The sequence below is a fragment of the Pseudorca crassidens genome, chromosome 10 (genome assembly GCF_039906515.1).
Source record: "Pseudorca crassidens isolate mPseCra1 chromosome 10, mPseCra1.hap1, whole genome shotgun sequence".
NCBI lineage: Eukaryota > Metazoa > Chordata > Mammalia > Artiodactyla > Delphinidae > Pseudorca > Pseudorca crassidens.
This window is the reverse complement of record NC_090305.1, coordinates 101,756,114-101,779,651: the sequence shown is the minus strand read 5'-3', so window position 1 is coordinate 101,779,651 and position 23,538 is coordinate 101,756,114. Positions and strand designations below refer to the sequence as shown.

General features: G+C 53.2%; 1 protein-coding gene across 9 annotated transcripts in view; it reads left to right on the top strand.

Annotated features, from left to right (window-relative positions):
• Positions 1–23,538, top strand: part of VGLL4 (vestigial like family member 4) — a 153,909-nt gene that overhangs the window by 124,699 nt on the left and 5,672 nt on the right. For 8 of the 9 annotated variants that reach the window (XM_067755484.1, XM_067755488.1, XM_067755486.1 and 5 more), the window contains one exon: positions 22,244–22,466. In XM_067755484.1, the coding sequence (XP_067611585.1) occupies positions 22,244–22,466 (223 nt within the window). Of the gene's footprint in view, positions 1–6,744; positions 7,138–22,243; positions 22,467–23,538 lie in introns of those variants that run through there. The other variant, XM_067755491.1, reaches the window with a different exon arrangement.

The window sequence follows — 23,538 nt, the reverse complement described above, 5'->3', positions numbered from 1 at the left end:
CTGTCTCTCTCTCTCTCTCGAAATTTCTCCACAGATTGTCTCCAAAGCATAATTAAAGAGCTCAGTGTTGCAGTAAGGGTTTCGGTCTGGCAGGAGCTAGAAACCTTGGCAAACAAGGGATCTGGACTCTGGATCCGAGCCTCCACGGCCCCAGCAGAGGCCCCGTGCACCGCAGACTAGAGGGGGATGGATTTCGCTACCGTGCTGTCCTCTGACTTCTCTGCCTCCTGCCTTGCTTTCCTTGAAGAGATCTAAGAATACAACTAACAGATTCACAGAGAAACCGGATCAGGGCCAAGTGGAAGCAACAAACCAACTCCTAGTTGGTCAGGTCACTTAAGAAGCACGTCTGAGGCTGAACCCCCTTTGCTCCCCCAAACCTGTCCCTGTCGTTGAACCCGTCGAGGGAGGGTCGTGGGCTCTTCTGACTCATCGGAAGTCGTATCCTCGTGACCACCAAGGTGACCCCTCAGGGATGCAGGGCACCGCTGCCCGTCGAGGGCCTCAGGGCCCTCTTACCTCAAGATGCTCGAAGGACAGAGAGTGCTCCCCGGCCAGAGTTTGGGAAGCGCCCAACCCGATCTCCTGAGTCTGCCTGTGTGGTTGGCGCCAGTCAGGCTCTGAGAGTCTGAGGTGCAGAGACGTGGTTTAGCCCGGGGTTTCCCAAGCGTTAACTCGCCGTGGGAGCCTTGATTCCTTTCTCACGAGCCCTGTTAGCAACATTCTGGGGGGCATACTTGCCTAACAAAATGAGCATTTTATTTGGTTTCAAAATTCTCTGATGAACGTGCAGACTCCCAAGGCTCTGGTGCCGTACAGCTTAGGTATGTGATGACAGGATGGTGTGATCCCTTGATCTGGGGCTGTAGGGTACCAGCTTTCCTGCTCAGGGCTTTCAGCGAAGTTCACTGAGGCCAGAGACGTTGAGGAAGCCTGGGGCCCCATTCTCCCTTGCCCGTGTGCCCCTCACCTTCCTTCCTTACCCACCTCTTTCCCTCCGAGCTGTTTCTAGGGGGTGGATTGTCTCCACTTCCGTGTCCATTCCCCAGTCCAGTGCCGTGATCCGGACCATCAGCGTTAATGAAACTTCTCTCCCTCCCTCGCTGGTGCCCTGCTGGTCGCCAGATGCAGGGGGAACCTGAGCCAGGTTATCTTAGTTGGCTTCCTGTTTCATGGAAGCCTCTTCTCCCTTGGTTTCCTTGGCCCCTTTCTTGCTTTCGTTGGTTCCCCTCCCAGTTCTCTGGCTCTGCCATTCAGGATCTCTCAAAGGCTTGTCATTAATCCATCCTCCAGGGCTCCGTCCTTCTCACTGCACAGACCCTGGAAAGAAGTCACACGCCAGCTCGTGCCTTGATTTACCACTAGAGGTGGAGGGTTCCTAGATCTTTATGTCCAGCTGAGGCCACACCTCCACAGCCACAGAGCCGCCTGCCTTCCGGGTAGTGTGTGTGCCGCTCAGGCCCAGAGGTGCTCCGCCGGCCGTGACCTTATAGGCTCTTTCTCCTCCAGCGCCTCCCCAGCTCTGTCCCCCATCTTCATGGCAGGGCAGCCGTCCGTCTTTCCACTTGCCGTGAAGTCACCTCGCTCTTCTTCGATCTGGTCTCCCGTGTGTATTCTCTCTGCCCCCTGTTAAGTCAGTCTGCTGAATCTTTTCCACGAAGCTCCTGGCCTCGGCCATGGCTTAGACCCTCATTCCCACGGCAGTGCCCTCCCTACTGGTCTTGGCACTTTAGTGCAGAAGAAGGTTTCTGACGTCTTCCTCTCTGTTGGGAATTCTCCCACGGCTCCCAGTCAGCTCCAGGGAGCCCTGAGCAGACCCCCGCCTGCAGGAGCTTCTGCGCTGCCCGCTGAGGTGCCGCCCACTGCGGTTTGTCGTCACTTTTCTTGCCTCCTTCTCTTGACAAAGGGCGGTTCCTTCCGCTTCAAGGCGAACAGTTCTGTGCATAGAATGATCACACTTTGCTGTCCCTTGTTGTGTCTGTCCCACCAGGGCACCCAGCATAGTGCCCGATGCCTTCTAGGTGCTAAATGTTTCCATGAAAAACGTGCCACTCTGAGGGCACTGTCAATGCTCTTCCCTTTGGAAAGGATGGTAAGAATTGCTTTCTTTTTTCTTTGTTTTCTTTAAAAAATATTTATTTATTTATTTATGGCTGTGCCGGGTCTTAGTTGCCCCACGGCATGTGGGATCTTAGTTCCCCGACCAGGGATCAAACCCGCGTCTCCTGCATTTGAAGGCGGACTCCTAACCACTGGACCACCGGGGAAGTCCCAAGGATCGCTTTCAAATATGCAATAAGCCCTGAGTGGCACCACTTACTGTACTTCTGTTTTTTTCTGTGTAGCCCTGATGTTTCATTCAGTGAACCCCTGGAACAGAGAATCCCACTGCCACTACCTGTCCTCCCCGAATCCCTGTTTCCCCCCCAAACAGAAACATGCAAATCCCTAGTACCTGGGCATGTGCACACTTAATAATCTGAATCACTGGCTCTGCCTGAGATGCTGGCTTTGGATCAAATGCTCTTATCCCAGTGCTGACCCTGAATAATAAGCCTTCGGAGTTTATTGTAGGAATGAAGTTTCCCCCGCTCCTCCCTCTGTTTATGTTTCTTCCTGTGCGTCTTGCTCTGAGCCCAGTGTGAGCACCAGGTAAGGGGTATAGCAATGAGAAATCCAGTTCAGGTGGGGGCAGCTTGCAGGTCAGAGGGATGGCCAGACACTTGTGGGTGTAAAGAATAGTTCTGTCCATGCTAGAAAAGCCAACAGATCTCTGCTCAGGTGTTTATTACTTCTGGAGTTTTTCAGATCTACCTAAAAAGTTCTCAAAGCCAAAGCCTTTTTCAACCATCTCATAATAGAGCTGTGGTGTGTATTTTATTTGTGTGCGACCACTTTGGGTGCTAGCTCTCGGGCAAGTTATGTCAAGTGACCGCAGCGCAGAGGCTCCGTGTTCTAACCGTGTAACACGGGTACATGGTGCTGATGCCCTGTGGCTCTGTGATTGGCACGTATTTCTTGAGAGCCACCCTGGAGGGCACGGCAACGTTCGCTGATGGGCAATGGTTCTGGCTTATTTTTGACAGTAAGATAAAATCCAGGTTATGTAGGATGACCTTCAGGCACTTTGGTGACCTGTCCTAAACTCCCTTTCCCAGAATTATTCTCAGTAGATGGCCCTCTTGGACTATCAATTGTCAGAAGCCTCCTTTACCATGATTATGTTTAAAAGAAGTTATCCGAATCCCCGCCATTGTACGCCTTTGAGAAGCTCCACATGGTGTGAGAAGCGATTATCCCCCAACTCACGGTGGGCAGTGTGGGTGTTCACCCGCTTTGGAACTTCCATTCTGAGGCTCCTATTTGAAACCAGCATTTTCACTGCCCGGGGCATCTGAATGTGTGCGGCGTGGCCCTAGCCATCTCCCAGCTTCCTCTTCACACCCCCTGTGTCAGGGTTCCCAGCCTCCCTGGTTGCCTCTACTTTAACTTAGATCTTTCTAAACATGCCACCAAATTTGGTGAGCGTCTGACCTGCCATCCTCCCCGACATTTCATTTTGGAAAAAGTTCAGATCTACAGAAACATTAAACAACTGGTTTAAACAACCACGAGCATCCACATATCGTTCACTGGCTTCACTAGTTGTCAATATTCTGCCACATTTGCTTTCTCTTTTGTACGCGTCGTAGACAGTGATGCGATCTAACATAGTACATGTGTTCACTTTCGAGAAGGCCCTCTAGGGACGTTTTCCTTTACATTCAGGGTGCAGTTAGGAGCCACACATTGCATTTCGTTTTTGTGCCACCCAGTGATCTCTGATCTAGGACAGCTTTCCCCATGCTGCGGGCTGGATGGTGGTGGCGTTGGGGGACGAGGGAGGCGGGGTCCCAGGCAGGGGCGGCCCTGATATCATTCCTTGGGAAAGTTGCCCTTTGGAACCAGCCAGACCGACAGCAGGGGCCTGTCTGTCCACACTGGGAGGGATGACGTTGTACATGATAAATAAAGCACGTATTCAGGATGTGCATGTGGTTGTTACGTGGGGGGAAGGGTGAGTTCAGAAATGGACAAGGCAGAGGGAGAGAAGTCAGGTTGAAGGAGGAGAGGAAGCAATTGGAACAGGACGTGGCTGAGCTGTAAGGAACAGATGTAAATGTCCCTGCCTGCTCCGGGATAACTCACCAACTTTTCATATATTTTTATTGCTGCCCCAAAGGCTCATTTCTGTTTTTAGCCAACAATCCCAGTGGTTTTACTTACAAAAAGAAAAAAAAAAAAAAAAGCAACAACCCAGCACCTTCCCTCATTCGCTGCAAAGGTGGGGCGTTGCCCTATTCTCCTCCTCCCTAAACCTGCAAAACTCTAATGGACCGCTTTCCTGTGAGACCCCCGGTTTCTTAGATATAATTGATTCGAAGCTCAGGTGAAGTCTCTTGACTGTGAAAACTGGTAGCATTTGGGGGAGTGGAGAGAGGGTTCTTCTAATTTTCAGTAGTGAATTTGATGTCTAATAAAACCGACCTCAGAATTTCTGAGACTCGATGTTAACTCCTTGGGGGTGCCGTGATGGAGACCTAGGCGGTGGCTGTGGGGTTTCTCACCCGAACTTGGAGCGCCTGGTGGGCTGGGTGGGTGGCAGGGTCTCCCAGGCGGGCATCTTGCCCGGTGCGGGGCTGGGGGCAGGGGACGCCTTCCTCCTCCTGTTGCCCAGATCCCGGGACGCCTTAATTTTTCCTTTTTGAGCACTGGTGGTTTGACTCTTCTTTCATTTCCAAGAAATGTAGCAGAGTACCGTTCCAGTGAATTCCCCCACTTAGCCTGAGCTAGCAGGCCTTGTTTTATGTTGCTTGTGACCAAAAGAACTTGTTAACAAATACAGATATTGGGGCTGTTTACAATGTTTCGCTATTATTTGTGATACCTCTGGAGCCGTCTCTGTACATCCATTCTTGTTCACATCTCGTATTCCCCCCGTTTCTAGAAGTGGAATTTCTGGGTCGGACAGCGCCCATTTCTGCTTCCGTGCATCCTGCCAGCTCATCTCTAGTAGGTTAGCTGACTGACATTCCACTGGCAACTCTATGCATGTGCCTGTCACCCACAGCATCACGAAGGTGACTGTTAATGTGTATTTAATTTTTGCAGGTTTCATAGGAGAATCATTGTGGTAACTTGTCTTTTTTGTTTTCTTTCTGCTACTAGGAAACTTGCATGGTCTTTTCATATTTTCATTGACCATTTAGATTTCTTCTTTTGTGACTGTTTCTATCTTCTTCTTAAAAAAATTTAGGGCATTCATCTTCTTTCTATTGCTGTGCTATAACTGCTTATTAAGGACCCTCCATCAGATGAGTTAGGAAAATAACCACTTTCCTAATTTGTTATTTGCTTTTCAACTTCACTGTGTTTTTGAAATCCAGATTTTTTAAAATTTGGAAGTGGTTGAATCATTAAAGCTTTTCTTTAATGGAAAAGGCTTCTAAAGTGTACTAGAAAGGAGCGAAATGTGCTGCCTAGTACCTTGGGACACACGTCTAGGCTGTGTGTGTTGGCGGTGGGCTAATTGTATGTGCTTAATACATGTTAGTTGTGCAAGGAAGAGATGTATATTGTGTGTCCGTTGCTTCGTTCGTTCACTTATCTGGCACTTCCTGGGTGCCTGCTTCTCTGGCGGCATTGGGTGGGGGGGATGAGGGTGGGCGTGGAGGAGCCCTCCCGGGCCTGAGGAAGTTTTGGGGGCGGCGATGTGCAGGGCAGAGCCCCAGGAACGGGGGGCCCTGCCACCCCCCACCCCCGCCAGCGTTTCTGGATTGTCTGCTTATTCTCCCCTCCCGCTTCGAGGACATTTTCCACAGTTGCACTGAGCATCCCGAGTGGGCAGAGGGCTTTTGGTGTTCGTTTTAATGGTCTCTTGTTGGGTACCATGAGCAAGCTGTGAAATCAAACGTTTCAATTCTGGTTTTATTTAACCATTTTACCAGATGTTTCCTGTGGTTTGATAGATGTACCATTTACTTGAAAGTTACACTCCTGAGAGTTTGAATGTTATGGACACCGTTGCTATAGACAATGATTCGGTCCGGGCAGGATCTGGGAGACAACTTTCGCATCATTTGGGGGTTGAAGATGTGTTTTTCCCCAGAACAGTAATGCCGTCTTCATCATTGGCTTTTATCGTCTCTGTTACTGTTCTGATCTCTGGTTTATAAGAGACTGTAACCGGTTGCTCGGAATTTATTCCCCTCAACACCACTGTGCCGCCGCGGGTAGTACTTTCTGAAAGCAGCTGGACCCAGGTACATCTAGGTTTTGTCTGTAAAACTCACCTGGGTCGAAAAGAACTCAGGTGGTGGGCAGGCGAAAGTTCGAATTGGCCAGAAATGGGACTGAGGCTGGCTCCCGAGGGCTCCCTGATGCTGGGCGGGGTGAGAAAGCTGCAGACGTGGCATCTTTTGCACTCACCCCAGGCCTGTGGAGTCGGACCCGGGACCGCGGCGGCACCTTTACCGTCCCCAGCGCTCTGCGGCCTGAGCCCCCGCAGAGCGGAGCCTCTCAGCCAGGCTTCTGCCGACGGGAGGAAAGCAGAAGGAAGTCGCTCCCTACCAGGCACGAGGGAACCTGGGGCATTTCGACCCTCCTGCCGTGGGGGGCGCGGGGGAGGGGACCGTGCGGGGCGGCGCTGCTCCTCCTCGCCAACCCCCCCTCCCCCCCACCCCCACCCCGACCCCGGCAGCCCGCCGGCCTCTCTGGGCTCTGCTGGGCCTCGGTTTAGAGAGTTTTATAAAAGCCTGATGTTCTGGCAGACGGGGAGACAAAGAAAGAGGAAATGGCATGCTGTCCTCCTGACAGCGGATCTCTTTTCTCACGGACTGGGACCGTAACGATGCGTGTCGCCTTCTGGCAGGAAAGCCTCTGTGAACGAACCTCGGCCCGGCCCGGCCCCCGAGCCTGGCCCTCGCGCGGGCGGCGGCCCTCACCTTGCCGCCTCCCCCGGCGGGGACTTTTATTCTGACGAGCCTCCCGCCCATCCAGTTTTGCGCCTGGACCGCCTGCCAAGTTTGGGAGGCCCAAGGCTTTCTTGTGGGAGGACGCTGGGCTGTCTTCATGCTCTTTGGCAATGATTAAAGTGAGGTTAGTACCAAAAACCCTTTCATTTTATTCCCTTATCCTTGCTTTTGCAAACCAGATGGCAACCCTGCATTTTCAGCTGTAATTAATTTAAACTCTGCGGCAGCAAGGCTGGGAGAGGCGGCAACTGCCTGTGCTCTGAAGGGCAGCAGTGACTTTCCTGCTCATCTCTCTTCCCTCACCAGGCGGCCCCTTGTCCCAATCAGATCCCCGTCGTATCCGGTTTCTTCTGAGAGAGGCCTGGAGAGAGAGGGCTCTTAAAGGGGCCGCAGCCCCGCCGCTGTGAGCCGAGGGGTTAACGCACATGGGTAGTTGTTGCCTTAATGGGGTGGAAGCAGCCAGGTTCCAGGTGACCGCTGACCTGCTGTTGCTGGGCCGGGCCATCACTTGACCCACTAAAGACAATGATGCATAGCTGGTGAGGCTGCAGCTTCGGGGAGGACAGGGTGCGTTTTCTTCCCACTCAGTTCAGCCGCCAGGATCGCTTCCAGAAGGGGGTACGTTTTACGTTTAACATTTATTCTGAAAGAAAATGACAAGGCAAATAAAAGCACTTGGGCACAATTGAAGTCTGGAGGTTCCGACCTCAGCTGCGTGACCACTGCCCTCCGTGGAGAGGGTGCTGGAGGCCCTCCTCTGTGAGTTGCTTTAGGGACCCACTGGAGAGGAGGCCCCTCCACAGGCCTCAGGACATGGGGCTCTTGTCCCATCTCCCGGGAACTTGCCACGTAACTCGTAACTCGGCGAGCAGCCTCCTCCCTCCTGGCCCTGAAAGGAAGCTGAGGTTCAGATGCAGGCTGAGAGGTCCCCGGCCTGGGAGCCGGTGTCCAGGCGCCCTCACCTGTCCGCACAGCAGGCCATTGGAGGACCACACGTGCGGGGCAGCGAGGAGGGGCTGCAGACTGAGGCAGATCTGTTAACAATGACATGTGTGCGGGACACTCTGTAGACCTGTACGCTGATGTCACACAAATGGTAGCTCTTACTGTTCCTAACACTAGCCGTCCTTAGATGGCTCGAAGTCATTTCAAGGCCCATAGTGAGAAATGAGAACCGCAGGTGTGTAGCCTGTGAGTCTCCCAGTGCTCCCCGGCGCTGGCCACACCCCTGACTGCGTCCCCAGTGTGCGCCTGGAGCTGCAGGGCTGGCTGAGCTGGTGATGGGTGGCGTTTGTTTATTTACCTTTTGACGTCAAATGCTCACATTATTCTTCAGCATTTCTCTCATGAACCACTTGGACTGTGTTTACAGAGACTTGTGTTTGTGTTGTTGTGAGCCAGACCTATCCTTTTGGAAACCTATCATTTTTCTCTAGTAGAGAGGGCCACTGACTACCAATGATTTGTCAAAATGCCTAAGGACTGAAGATTACACACAGAATTACCGTAGGATCCAGCAAGTCCACACATGGGTATAGACCCACAAGAAGTGAAGGCAGGGACCTGAAACCGGTATCTGTACACCTGCCCATGTTCACAGCAGCATGATTCATGACAGCTGGAAGGTGGGAGCAACCCAGTGCCCGTCAAGGAATGAATAGATCCATACCATGGAATATTATTCAGCCTTAAAAAAGGAACGCGCGGTTCTGGCACCTGTCACCGCGTGGATGAACCTTGAAGACATTATGCAAAGTGAAATGTGCCAGTCCCAAAAGCACAAAGAGTCTGTGATTCTTCTTGAGTGAGTGTCACATGCGGAGCAGCGAAGAGAATGTGGTTGCCAGGTGATGAGGGAGGGAGAACCGGGAGTTCGTATTTAACGGGTACAGAGTTTCACTTCGGAAAGATGAAAAGTTTCTCCATGTGGGTTGTGGGATGGCTGCACGACAGTGGGAATGTGTTCAGTGCCTCTGAGCTGTGTATTTTCAAATGACTAAAATGGTAAATTTTATGTGTATTTTGCCACAGTTTTGAAAAAAGATTAAAAAACCTTCCAAAGACTAATGATTAACTTTGGTTCAATTGAATAAACAATACCGAATCTATTATGTGTTCAGCCTTTGTATTCCGTGGTCGGCTGGGATGAACAGTGTGTCAAGAGGGGGTAAGAACTTGAAGGACAGACGTTCAGCTCTCAGGATGTGGCATTTGGGGCCTCATGGTGGGGAGTGGCCATGTGAGGACTCTGGGGCATGGTCATTTTAATTTAAAGGGTGGTTGGGAGTCGCCATCGCCATTTGGTGTGGGAGGTCCTTGTGAAAAGGAAAGGAGTGCATCACTTGAGGTATTTGGGGATGGCAGTCCTGGATTCTCCGAAGACGTTTTTAGAATCATCCACTCAGGAGTTTGCGGGGAGATGCCATTTCTTTGTTGAACAGTCATGAGGTTCCCCTGGGTTCCTTTTCCAGGTCCCAGGTTTGGGATTAAATATGATTTTAATAGCCAGGTGTTAGTGACGTTACAGTAAAACTAAGCAGACGCCATAGGGAAAGTGAGTTTTCAATTCTCTGAAGAGTTTGAAAATAAGAATATTTGTCAAGAAATGCATTTTTGTAACTTGGAAAATGAAGTAAGCCATCAGTATTGGTTTTTATGGATCCCTTGGGAACTTTGCTTCAAGAATAGAGGTTGGTTGGTAATTTGCCTATCAGTTGCTAATACATTAGTAGCCTTTCTAAGCACCTGAGAGTCCTCGAAATAACCTTTAAGAAATTCAGATCGCGTTCTTACCCTGTAATCTAAGTAAAGAGAAACAATGGCTTAGCTAACCTCTTCCTCTAGTTTTCGAAAAGATGGAGTTCAGCCCAGACCATACGGATTCTCAGAGGGAATTAATTCAGTACATAATGTGGTCTCAGATGCAAGGTTCTGAATAATGATAATTTTATTACTAATAATCATAACTAATAATTTAATAGTAACAGTAGTAACTATTTTAAAGGATATTTGGTAGGTGCCTCAGGATCTTCTATTAAATGAATATTTAATCACTTTATATACTCAGTACTTAAATTCTCAAACTTTTTAGTATAGTTTTATAGTAACTTAATTCAGTAAGTAATTTAATTTTGCCTGCAGAGTTTCTGATGTCAGTCAGGCTAGGTGGGTGGTTTTAAAAGAAAAACTGGCTTTCTAATTTTTGTTTAGTGTAGAATGAATATGTTGAATTAGAGCTTATCCTCTATTGTCAAGAAGTCTACAGCTCCAAAATATACAGACAGCTCATGCAGCTCTGTATCAAAAAAACAAAACAACCCAATCAAAAAATGGGCAGGGCTTCCCTGGTGGCGCAGTGGTTGAGAGTCCGCCTGCTGATGCAGGGGACACGGGTTCGTGCCCCGATCCGGGAAGATCCCACGTGCCGCGGAGCGGCTGGGCCCGTGAGCCATGGCTGCTGAGCCTGCGCGTCCGGAGCCTGTGCTCCGCAACGGGAGAGGCCACAACAGTGAGAGGCCCACGTACCAAAAAAAAAAAAAAATGGGCAGAAGATCTAAGTAGACATTTCTCCAAAGAAGACATACAGACAGATGGCCAAAAAGCACATGAAAAGCTGCTCAACATCACTAATTATCAGAGAAATGCAAATCAAAACTACAGTGAGCTATCGCCTCGCACCATTCAGAATGGCCATCATCAAAAAGTCTAAAACCAAATGCTGGAGAGGGTGTGGAAAAAAGCGAACCCTCCTACACTGTTGGTGGGAATGTAATTTGGTAACAGCCACTGTGGAAAACAAGATGGAGATTCCTTAAAAAACTAAAAATAGAACTACCATACGATCCAGCAATCCCACTTCCGGGCATGGATCTGGAGAAAACCATAATTCCAAAAGACACATGCACCCCAGTGTTCACTGCAGCACTGTTTACAATCGCCAAGATATGGAAGCAACCAAAATATCCATCGACGGATGAACGGATAAAGGAGACGTGGTGCATGTATACAATGGACTATTACTCAGCCATGAAAAAGGAACGAAATAACGCCATTTGCAGCAACATGGATGGCCCTAGAGATGATGTCATACTAAGTGAAGTAAGTCGGAGAAAGACAAATATATGATATCACTCATATGTGGAATCTAAGTTTTAAAAAATTGGTACCAATGAACTTATTTACAAAACAGAAACAGACTTACAGATATCGAAAACAAACTTATGCTTACCAAAGGGGAAACATGGGTGGGGGGAGGGATAAATCAGGAGCTTAGGATGAACACACACACACTAATATGTATAAGATAGGTAACCAACAAGGACCTACTGTACGGCACAGGGAATGCTACTCAATATTCTGCGATAACCTATATATATGTTTAACTGAATCACTTTGCTGTATACCTGAAACTAACACAACATTGTAAATCAGCTATACTGTGATCAAGTTAAAAAAATAAAGAAGTCCACAGAATAATTTGGAACCGGTTACTGCCACCATCGGGGCTGGACGCTGGGAAGGTACTTGCATTCAGGTGTAGGAATGCGACTGTGTGGGTATGTGAAGGGCAGGAGGGAATTGCAGCAAACCAAAGAGCACAGGGAGGAGATGTGCTGCTCTGTCTTTGCCAGGCATGCGCATGTGATGCCGACGTGTGCAGTAACTCATTTATCTCTCTCTTTGGCCAATACAGGGTCACAAGTATAGCTGAATTAGGAGGATTTTAGGAGACTACACGTTACTATGGGACCAGGCTGCTGGCAGAACTGTTGTGTCTTGGGTCGTGCCGTTCCGGGTGGAGTCCCAGTTGACTACAGGTCTCAGAATCATCCTGATTTCCATACTCTATTCTGTTGACCTTGGTTCTTGTTAGGCTTTCTGCACTGACTTTCGGTTTAAAATGTGCTCTGTAAATTGAAGGGAGTTACCTCTTCTTGTGTGCTCTGTTCTTTAGGTTTCCTCTGGAGTGTTGTACATAGTTCTGGGTACCACACTTAAAGGTGGATGTCACTTTGGAGAGTGCTTGGAGGTGGGTGACAGGATGGTAAGGTGTTAGGATGGTGTGAGGGTCGTTGGGAGGGATTCTTGTTGGGTGAAGAGAATTCTGGGCATGGCAGGGCTGACACAGAAGCAGTTTTCCAGTGATTGGAAGAAGAAATAGACTTCGTTGAATTTTTCTGAAGAGCAGACCGTCAATCAAAGAATCGCACTGGAACGTCGATAGTAGGGGAGGGCCTTTCATTGAACCCTTCCAGGAGTTGAGTGAATTCCGTGGAGGGGGAGTAAGCGAGCGCCCTACCCTGGGGGGGTGTGAGAAGCCGCCGCAGGGCGTCACGTGAGGACGCTGCTGTTCGCACCCCTCTCTGGGGTTCACAGCCGTCCCAGCACGAAGCTCTCTTCAGCTCTCTTCCTCTGAGTGGGACAAAGCTTCCACTCTCTTCAGTAAACAGTGTGTAATGTCTTCCAGCGATTTGCCACAGAACGTGGAGCAAAAGCTAAGAGTGAGCCTTCGGAACAGAATCGGAACTTGAATAGAATCAGAAAGTGGGCCGCCCCCCCCCCCCCCCCCCCCGCCCCGAAGAAGGGAGCGGAAATGGCACTGGAGGTGTTTGCAGACCACTCCTTCCTGGTGGCCTTGCGGGGGCTGGGATTGGTTCTCCAGTGACCCTTGGCCCAGATGCCGCCCTGGAGCTTCGTGGGTTCCTGTCTTATTCAGACCAGTTGGTGCTGCTTTTCCCTAAGAATCCATTTGCTTTTTGGTCGGTTCATTCACGAATTAGATACTGTGTGTCGGGCACTGTTCTCCATGCTGACGCGTGGGGGCTTGGGAGCAGGGCACTGGGCAGGAGGTCCGTGCCGCTCTGGGACTTCCCTGGTGGCGCAGTGGTTAAGAATCCGCCTGCCAATGCAGGGGACATGGGTTTGAGCCCTGGTCCGGGAAGATCCCACATGCTGCGGAGCAACTAAGCCCGTGCGTCACAACTACTGAGCCTGCGCTCTCGAGCCCGCGAGCCACAGCTACTGAAGCCCGTGCACCTAGAGCCTGTGCTCCACAACAAGAGAAGCCACCGCAATGAGAAGCCCGCGCACCGCCAGGAAGAGTAGCTCCTCTTGCTGCAACTAGAGAAAGCCCGCACGCAACAACAAACACCCAATGCAGCCAAAAAAAATTAAAATAGAAATAAATAAATTTATTAAAAAAAAAAAGCCACTCTGGACCTTCTCTGTGGGCAGATCTCTTAGCGTCACCCCTTTCTCCCTCACCCAGCCATCCCAAGTGGTTGGATAGCCAAGCAGAGCAGTGCCGCGGTGATACCTCTGCTGCTGTGCAGCGGGACAGACGAGCTGCCCCAGGTTTGTGTGCGTTGCAGACACTGTAGCTGTTGTGCAGAAGGAGAGACATGATGTTTCTATCCCTCCTCTGGTGCAGGGACTTCGATGCCAAAAACAGAAGAGCGGTTGTATTATTTTTTTTTTATTTTTATATTTTGCGGTACGCGGGCCTCTCACTGTTGCGGCCTCTCCCGCTGCGGAGCACAGGCTCCGGACGCGCAGGCCCAGCGGCCATGGCTCACGGGCCCAGCCGCTCCGCGGCACGTGGGATCTTCCTGGACCGGGGCACGAGCCCGTGTCGCCTGCATCGGCAGGCGGACTCTCAACCACTGCGCCACCAAGGAAGCCCGGTATTATTTTTTAACATCATTCATCAAGAGGCTACATAATGACAAAAATGACTTACACATTTAGTAGCAGTAGGAATTTTAAATTAATTTGTATGTTATTAGTCTCAGCCACATCTCCACTCATTTGAAATGGATGAGTGTACACGTGTGGCCCGCGTGATCCGTTGAGTCCATAAGCAGAGCTCAGGCTGCACGTGGTCCCGTGCTGCGCCCGCCGCCCGCGGGTGGACGCCTGCCGCTCTCATGGCAGCCGTGGCCCACCCAGGATGGGGGAGGAGGGGCGAGGGGCTTTCCCCGTCGCGTTCTCAGGGTTGACCTCTTTTCTAAAACTTCAGTTTTTCCTCTCGTCTCAGCTAATGATGGAAAACATGCACAGACTGTCTTAGTCAAAGAAAACTAGTCTCTTACTTTCACAGAGTTGAGCTGCTGGGAGAGGGGCTCCGGGGGGCGGTCTGACATCACGGGTCTCGCCCTCTCTGGGCAGCAGGTTGGGGAGCCCTGAGTCCCCAGGCGAAGAAGGCCCGAGTGCTGGCCCTGTTCTCGGAGCGGAGCACAGCCTCTGGCTACCTGGCCTTGGGGCCCACCGCGAGGAGAAGGGAAAGCAGAGGCCGAGCAGACGGGCAGGGACCCTCCCGCCAGGCCTGCCCCCAGGACACGAGGGGAGCGGACCCAGCGCCTGCAGCCGCTGAGCCAGTGAGGAGCCTTAGCACAGGACAGACGGGCCTGCGCGGGGCCGTCACATCCCGAAGTCACGTTCATAATAAGGATCCGAAGTCACCAAGAAGGAAAGGAGTCGATTGTAGGGTGTTGCAGACGGGTTCTAACTACAACGCCTTTAAAGTATCTCGTGTCGTAAGGCTTACACGGCGGTTGTTTAGAATCTTTACGGAAGTGGCCGCCGTGGGCCCAGGTGACGGCTATTGGGTGTCCTGGGTGCCCTGGGTCCCCACGCGGGTCTGCGCAGTGACTGTGCCCGAGGGAAGAGAGACCCACCGTCTGGGGGACAGAGCAGGGCAGGAGGAGCAGCCACGAAGCGTCCCCTGGGGCTGGTCCCCTGGAGGGTCCCCTGGGGCTGGCCCCCTGGAGGGTCCCCTAGGGCTGGCCCCCTGGGGCTGGTCCCCTGGAGGGTCCCCTGGGGCTGGTCCCCTGGAGGGTCCCCTAGGGCTGGTCCCCTGGAGGGTACCCTGGGGCTGGCCCCCTGGAGGGTCCCCTAGGGCTGGTTTCCTGGAGGGTCCCCTGGGGCTGGCCCCCTGGAGGGTCCCCTAGGGCTGGTTTCCTGGAGGGTCCCCTGGGGCTGGCCCCCTGGAGGGTCCCCTGGGGCTGCCCCCCTGGAGGCCAGCGCAGCCAGGGCATCTCAGGGCTGGAGACTGTGGAGCCGTGGGCGGTGCTGTCTCAGTGCCGCTCGGTCTTGAGGGCGGCGACTGGAGACCCTTGACTCAGCTACAGAGGCAGAGTCCAGTGAGGACGGCCGAAGCCTTCCTCAGACACGCCTGTCCTCTCCCCTACCCAGAGCTGGTCGCCCTCCCTCCAGCACCAAACAGCGCGCAGGAGTTGAGGCAGGAGGGGGAGGGCTGGCCTGATGGGAGCCCCCGTCCCGCCCCCGCCGGCCTGTGCCCTGGGCGCGCCTCTTCTCAGCTCTGTCTCCCTCCTCCTGCCCTGGGAAGGGTGCGGACACCCCCGAGGCTGGCACGGGCGTTGGGGAGAGAAGGCGGGCGTTGGACGCCCGAGGCTGGCCCGGGCCTTGGGGTTGGTTATCGACGGGCCCGTCCACGCAGGACTGAGGAGGTCTGCTGGTTCGTTCACTCTCTGCCTGCAGTGGTTGTGAGCTGGACGGCCGGGAGGATGGCTTGGCCGATGAGGGTCTGCGGTCCTGCGCGTCGGGGCGGGCGGTGCCTTTTCCTGGCTTCCTGAATTGCACTTGGAGGAGCAGTCGGGGGGCAGCTGGCCCTCCAGCTTCTCACCGGCAGGCCTGGCCTCACACACTGTCACCTCAGTGCTGATTAAATGTCCTCGTGATGACAGGCACGTGTGACAAGGACACCTCAGGTCCGGTGGATCTTAGGGGCCTCTGAAAATGTCCAGACCGGACTTCAAAAAAATGGGTGTCGGAGGGAAGAGATTAATTACAGGGAAAGCAGAATAAAACATGGATGTGGAGAATATCTAAAGAAGTAAAAGCATTGGGGGTAAAAGCCATGGAAACTGTATTAGTTTCTGGGGCTGCCATGACCAAGTGCCACAGACTGGGTGGCTTCAACAGGAGAAATGTATTTCCTCCCAGTTACGGAGGCTGGAGTCTGAGATGGAGCTGAGGGCAGAGTTGCTTCTTCCGAGCGCTGTGAGGACCGCTTGTCCCAGGCCTCTCTCTCAGCTTCCGGTGGCCTCGGGCATTCCTTGGCATATAGATTGCGTTCTCCCTACGTCTCCACATCTCACGTCGTCTTTTCTTGGTGCATGTCTGTCACTTGGTCCAACTTCCCCCTTTTAGAAGGACACCGGCCATTGGCTGAGGGCCCACCTTAATGCCCTCATCTTAATATGATTCTCTGTGAAGACACAGGTACTGGGGTTGGGTCTTCAGCCTCTTTTGGGGGCAGGGGACACAATTCAACTCATAACTGATAAAAGGTAATTGAAAGGAGAAAGTAGAATGGCTAACAAATGTATGAAGAGGCCCTCAGTTGCGCTGGTGCCAGACGTGACTGAGGACGCAGTGGTGGGAGGAGTGCAGTGGACGCGGGGTCCGAAAGGGCTCCGGCAGCACCCGCTGGCCCTGAAGGCGGGGCGCCCTGCAGCCAGAAGCCTTCCCTCCGGAGCTGCACCTGCGCGGCACCCAGGCACAGGAATGTCAACACCGTGGGACTGTTGATAACTAGGAAAACCCGACATGGCCAAATGCCTGTCGGGACGGCAGTGGATCAACAAGCTGGTGGATTCCTGTGAAGGAGTCCTGTATGGCAGGTGACGAGCATGAATGAACCGGATCTCTAGGCCAGAAACACGTGAGGGGAAAAAGCCCGGCTGTTAAGTACATACAGTGATGGGAATGGACAATGTGCTGCTCTGCTTTCCAGATGCGTTCACAGGTGGTCAGAGGACAAAGGCTCAGGGGGGAAGCATCTCCCAATATGGGCCAGCGGGTGCATCTAGGGATGAAGAAGGGGCAGGGGCCTGGGGGGCGTGAAGGAGGACCACGCTCTGCAGCTTTAATCCTTAGGAGGGAAGGAAAGATCTGAAGCAAATAGGATGGTGAGGTTTCATCTGTCAGTTCTGGGTGGTGGGTACGTGGGTCTTTGTAGTTTTCTCTGCATCCCTCTCTTGAGACAGAAAGGAGCCAGTCAGATATAAACAGAACCCTGGTACTGTGTTAGTGTTGCAGCCTTAGGCAGGTTACTTATCTCCCTGCATCTCAGCGTGCACACCTGTGCGGTGGAGATGCTGACGCTTACGTTGCAGCATTGTGGTGGATTTAATAAGGTGAGAATGATAACTACCTTCAGTAGATGGTAGTTGATGGTAATAAAGGTAACCCACGTAAGCAGTTTACTCGGAGGGATCCCCAGCCCGTAATGCTCTCTCTCTCTGGGCAGGTCTTTCTGAGGGCAGCCATTGCAATGGAGGTGCTTCTCCCTGGCACTGTAGGTCACACCTGTCATGGGACAGAGCCAGTGAGGAGTGTGTCGCTTAGTTCCAGGTAGTGGGTTTTTGAAATGTGAACTAGCAGAAACGGGGGGGTGGGAGGCATGTTACTCGCTTGGAAAGATGGGGCGGGGATGTCATCAGCCAACTGCACGGTCCTCCAAGCTCAGGTCGGGTTCCCTTGAACCTTGGATGCGGTAGGGCTGTGGCTTTTTTCTTGATTACTAAGTTATGTTAAGCGGTGGCAGGTGTCCTATACGACACAGTCTTCCCCCCAGTCAAAGGCAGAGACAGCTGCCCCCGAGTCACTGCCGAGCAGGACGTGCTGGGCACCGCAGCAGACAGACCGCGGTCCCTCTGTGCCTTTGGGATGCCCTGAATGCCAGTATTTCTCAGCTTTTTCCGGCCCATGACACACAGCTCACCATTTTGTACCAGGAGGGCACCTCTGCCTCGCCTCCCACCCCTTCCCCATGCCAACGCCTTCCCTCCACACCACACACCCTGGCGGCGCTGTCTTGCCCCGCCGCTTCCCGTCTGAAATTGGTACCTTGGAGTGACGAGACTGACCCAGGATGTCCTGGACACACCCACGCGCCCTCCCGCCTGGTTGGAAGGCAGTGAATTCTCCTGCTCACAAGGAGGAAGAGGGGGTGATGCGTGAGGTTTGGATGACCTGGGGGACACTTAGAAGCGGGGGAAGGGGAAACAGAAGATGAGGAAGGTAGTGAAAGGGAGAAACTATTTCACAGCTGTTTATGGCTGTTTAAATGCTCCCTAAATTCTGCATTTTTCAGAAAAAAAAGTCTTTCCTGTTGGGAATTTCCTCTGAAATTGCCTTAATTCCCTTTCGTTCACCACAGAGCCTAACTGGACTCACACATGATGTGTGTACTTTAATAGTTCAGTTAGGGGCTTCCCTGGTGGCGCAGTGGTTAAGAATCCACCTGCCAGTGCAGGGGACATGGGTTCGACCCCTGGTCTGCGAAGATCCCACATGCCACGGAGCAATTAAGCCTGTGCGCCACAACTACTGAGCCCGTGCGCCACAACTTCTGAAGCCTGTGCGCACCTAGAGCCTGCGCACCGCAACGAAGAGTAGCCCCCGCTCGCCGCAGCTAGAGAAAGCCTGCGCGCGGCGACGGAAGACCCAATGCAGCCAAAAATAAAATAAATTTTTAAAAAAGATAGTTCACTTAGTGAATGGTGGTTAAAACACCTGCTCTGTGCTCAGCCCCGTGCCTTGCAGGGTCGTCCCCTCACGCACATGCAGGTCCCCACCGTGCCCTCTGGTGCTCCAGTTTGGGGGGTCAGGGAGGGCCTCCTGGAAGCTGGGGATGGAGAGGTGGGTGATGCGGGGGCCTGCAGTGAGGATGGCTGAGCGGCTGGGTGTCTGGTTGCCGTCCCGCCTCCACCGCTCAGGCTAAGCGTTTATCGTCCTCATCTCCGGCCTCTTTTCTGTGAGACAGGGACGGGGCCATCTACTTGATCCACGTCACAGACCCAGCAACTCAGCAAGTAATGGCAGGGGAGAGACATTTTCTGGTTTTAATTTTTTTTAATTATTTTTAATTGTAGTGCATACAGTGTACCATTGTAGCCATTTTTAAGTGTACAGTTCAACGGCATTAAGTATCTTCTCTGAGGAAGCTGTCTAAAATTAACGATGCTTTAACAACTTTATTGTGATTTGTGTTGGGCCGTGAAGGTGAAGGTTTGTTACCCATCCTGTAGGTTCCCAGAGGGCGGACGCTTGTGTGAGGGATGCAGAGGACAGGCAAGATGGGTGAGTCGGAGGCCGGGCTCGGTCTTTGCCGGGACCCTCGTGGGCCCTGCTCCCTCCTTCCTTGAACCTCCATATACACCTCACCCTCGTGCACAGTGGGTGTTGCCACAGACCTTCAGTCCCCTCCTGCTGTGGGTGTTCTGCATCCCATTGGCCGGGACACCCTGTCACCTCAGGGATGTTCCTGTATTACGGGAGCCTGGGCCCGCGCGGGGGACACGGGGGCCGGGTTGGGCCGAGGGGCCTACAGCATGGGGACCCCCGGGGCCCCAGAACATTTCCTCCAAAGCACTAAGTAAATAGCTTCATCCCCACATCCCACCCCTGTGCTAAGAATTCAGACTCCCTTTGGTTTAGTGAATTGGTGTCAGGAGGTAAGGAATTTAGTTGAGGCCCGAGATTGTCAAGTAAGACCTTCCTGAGGGTTTCCTTCAGCTCTGAGCCCCGGCCGGCTGAAGGGTGGGAAAACCTCACGTTGACGACTGTGCGAGTGGATGCACTTTCCTCAGTTTCACTGCCTGGAGTTGAGTCTACTTTTCCCCAGACACTGGGGACATTGCTGGCTTCTCGCCTCAGGGCAGAGCGGCAGCACGTGGCACCCATTTCTCTGTGGAAACGCCCTCTCCAGGGTGAGGATGGGTCCCGGGAGGAGCCGTGCACCCCAAGCCTCCTGTCATCGGCTGCCCCTCTGCGTCCAGCCCCCCGCACGAGCCCTCTGGACTCTTTCCCAAGCAAACGTCGTCTTTAATGAGAACGGAGGCGCCGCGGGGCTCGCAGGCAGGAAGCGTGTGGTTTGGGTCCGGGAGCACATGACGCCCCGGGAAGCAGTGGAGCCCGGGGTATGAGTCACTGGGGGAAGGAAAACAACGTCTGTCTTCAAGCTCCGGGAACTGGGAAAACGAGCTGGAAATCTGAGTAATGTATAATTTTACTAAAATTAACCAGCGAGGTCTTCAGATGGTTTCTGGGTGTTTCAGTGTCTTTTCCGGTCCTTGATGCCTGCCGCGTCCTGCCTGCGGGGGCCCATTCTCCCGTTCGCTCCCCGCGGGTTGACTTGGGACAGTCCCCATCGCTCCTCGGGCCCCTGCTGCGCTGTGCAGCGTCGCGGTGCTGCGTGGTGCGGGGTGTGAGCACCGGCGCCCCCGGGCGACTCTCCAGCCTTCTGCCCGCTCCTCTGGCCCTGCGCCCCTCCTGGTGCTGTGGTGGTCACGGGGGAGCTTGTCGCCCCTGCCCGTGGTCGTGAGCCCATGAGAAGGGCTGTGTCTTCCTCTCTGTAACCGTCAGAAAATAGGGGCTCAGTTAACATTGGTTGAATATCATGGGGCCTGAACTGGACGGAGGCGCGTTCCAAGTGACGTGTCCGGTCCCTGAGTTTGCAGAGTTCATGAAGTGACCTCTAGAAACCTCATTTTGGGGGGTAGGTTCCCTGACACAATGGACAAACCTCACTGTGTCAGGGAAGCAATTCACATAGCTCATCAAACACTGAATTTTAGTCAAATTTAGATGGAAACCTGATGCTGGAGATGACTCTGTGTGACAACGTAGTCTTTTCAGACACTGGTCACCTGTATACTCAGTAATAAGTACCCGTTCAGGGAAAAGCCTGGGGTTACTTTGGCATCATCACCACCTTCAGGTTATCTTGGGTTTGAGGGGCCTGAAGCCCATCGAGCCAGACGTCCCAGTTCTGTGCCGTTCTGCAGGAACGTTCGGCGTTTGCGGTCACGACCGCGCAGCCCTTCACTGTAAAGGCCTGTAATGTCATCTGAATCATCACAGGAAGATGAAATCATGGACAGGCTGGTTTCAGAATTACTTTTTTTCTTTTCTATTTTTGGTATTGTAATTCTTTGAAACTTGTCAGGATCCATGTGGTGTGTATGGAACATCTCATCTACACTGTGACCAGAACATACTCTTCCGTGATTGTTTTCATGGGCTGCAGGTTTATTGTCTAATTGCTTCTAAGTCAGCTTGTATAGTCGACCAGCGAATAGTGCGAGGCTGGGGGGACACACCCATAAATTACATGCTGTGCCTTACGCGGTTCGTTGCCCTGTAGTTGACGAACTGAGCTTATAGCTGATTTGGTTCCACTAATGTCCATTGATCTCTCCACCGTCACAGAAGTCATTACCACATTTTTAGTTAGAATAGTTGCTCCTTTGTTATGAAAAAAAGACTGCTTTGGCAGCAGAGAACACAGCGGATTTAAGGGCTGAGACCTGAGGCACAAAGAACCCCTGGGCGGGGGTGAAACCTGGGCCGCGAGTTCCTGGGCTTCTACCGTGAGGCCCACCGCTACTGTGCGGAGTCATTCTCCCCGTTCTCAAAGAGACGCAGCGTGTGACCTTGCCCCTAGACGAGATCCATCAGGTTGCAGGCAGGGCCCGTGCTACCGCCTCATCCGGGTCCCACTCGGCCCGCACCTGCCTGTGGTTGGACTTTCCTACGGCAGGGCCCTCCCGCTGGCGCGCCAGGCTCTCCACGCTCACCAGCCTGATCGCCACACTGTGAGCCAAACACCACGGCTCGTGGGCCAGTAGCCTCGGCCAGTGAGGAGACTGCACTGGGTCTCGGTCCCCTCGTCTGGGGCGGGGGTGGTTACAGCCTCCCCTTCTCAGTGCTGTTGGGAAGACTGAATGAGCTGAGGCCAGTGGAGCCTTAGAACAGGACCCGGCAGGTAGGAGGCATGGGGTTCCTTTGGCATCATCACCACCTTCATCCTTCTGAAGGCAGATCCTGGTCCAACCAAGTCAGCCTGGAGCACACAGGTGAGATCTCTGGGCTCCGAGCGAGTGGAGTTTGTTGAAGGAGCGCTCAGCCAGACTGCCGAGCAGGGGGCTGCCGTCTCGTCTGGATGGAGCTATGGAGCTGACTCTGGACCCTGGGAAGGTGCTTCTCCCCAGCACCCACCTGGGTTAGCATCCTGGCCCCTCAGTTACCGGTAGGCTATTCGATCAGAGCCTCAGACGGTGGGGTGATGATTGTGTAATATTTACCCACACCAAAGTGAGGGATGAAATGATCAGTGTGAGTGTCTCACCACAGTCGCCAGCCCCCTTGCCTCCCAGAAGCTGCCAGGTTTTCCTGTCTGAGCGTTCACTCCTCTTTTTCAGGAACAAGACGGCCAACGGGGACTGCCGGAAAGACCCCCGGGAACGGAGCCGCAGCCCCATTGAGCGAGCCGTGGCCCCCACTATGAGCCTGCACGGCAGCCACCTGTACACGTCCCTCCCCAGCCTCAGCATGGAGCAGCCCCTTGCACTGACCAAGAACAGCCTGGACGCTGGCAGGCCGGCCGGCCTCTCGCCCACCATGACCCCAGTGGAGCGGCAGCAGGTACGCCCTTGTCCAGCGCGGCTCGGCCGGTGGCCAGTAGTGGGTCCGGGGGCTTGGGGGATGGAGGGTGGGGTGCAAGGAAGGTGGTGACAGATGTGGGGAGTAACCCCACCCTCGGTTCTGTACTGAGGGTGGTTTTAATTCTGACCTGGGCCTGCCTAGGCCTCGCCCCTTGGGACTAATGGCTTCAGACAAGACAATGTCTTTGGGGCTTAGTTTCTTTGCACGAGACGGGGTTGGTCTAGACTAGCTGTGTTTCTAGCGGTCTTCCTTGGCAGCCGTGTTTAGGGATCAATGTAATAATCCTAATAGGAATCCTACGTCAGCCCGTTACAGGGCCACACGGATGGAGTTAAATGCCAGGTCGCTTTGCTTTGGGCTGGAATCCTATGAAGTCAGTGGTCACAGTGGCTAGTAGCTCCTGCTGGTCAGAAACCTGTGATTGGCAGACAAAGATTTTTTTTTTTTTTTAGGAAATTAAGTTGTTACTTAATAAACACAGATTGCTTGGTAGGAAAAAAGGCTTTAAAAAATGGGGTTCCTGGGGGCTTCCCTGGTGGCGCAGTGGTCGAGAGTCCGCCTGCCGATGCAGGGGACACGGGTTCGTGCCCCAGTCCGGGAGGATCCCACATGCTGCGGAGCAGCTGGGCCCGTGAGCCATGGCCGCTGAGCCTGCGCGTCCGGAGCCTGTGCTCCGCAACGGGAGAGGCCACAACAGTGAGAGGCCCGTGTACCGCCAAAAAAAAAAAAAAAAAAAAAAAGTGGGGTTCCTAAGGGAAGAACTAATAAAAGGAGGCATTAGCCTTGAGGTTCAGAAACACTGCACGAACCCATGGCTTTTCTCTCTGAACCTTTGGGGCCTGTGACCTAATAGGTCCTCACTCAGTGTTTGCTTAAGACTCTTGGACGTGGACAGCGAGCAGAGGAGGTGGTGGGGCCGCCGGAGCCGGGCTCAGCCTCCAGGCCGCCGCTGTGTCCCTGGCCCGCGCCTGGTTCTGACCCAGTCTGTGACACCTGCTTGTGAGGGGCCCCGGGCGTTGGGCGAGGTTGCGCTGGTGCCTGTGGTTCCCAG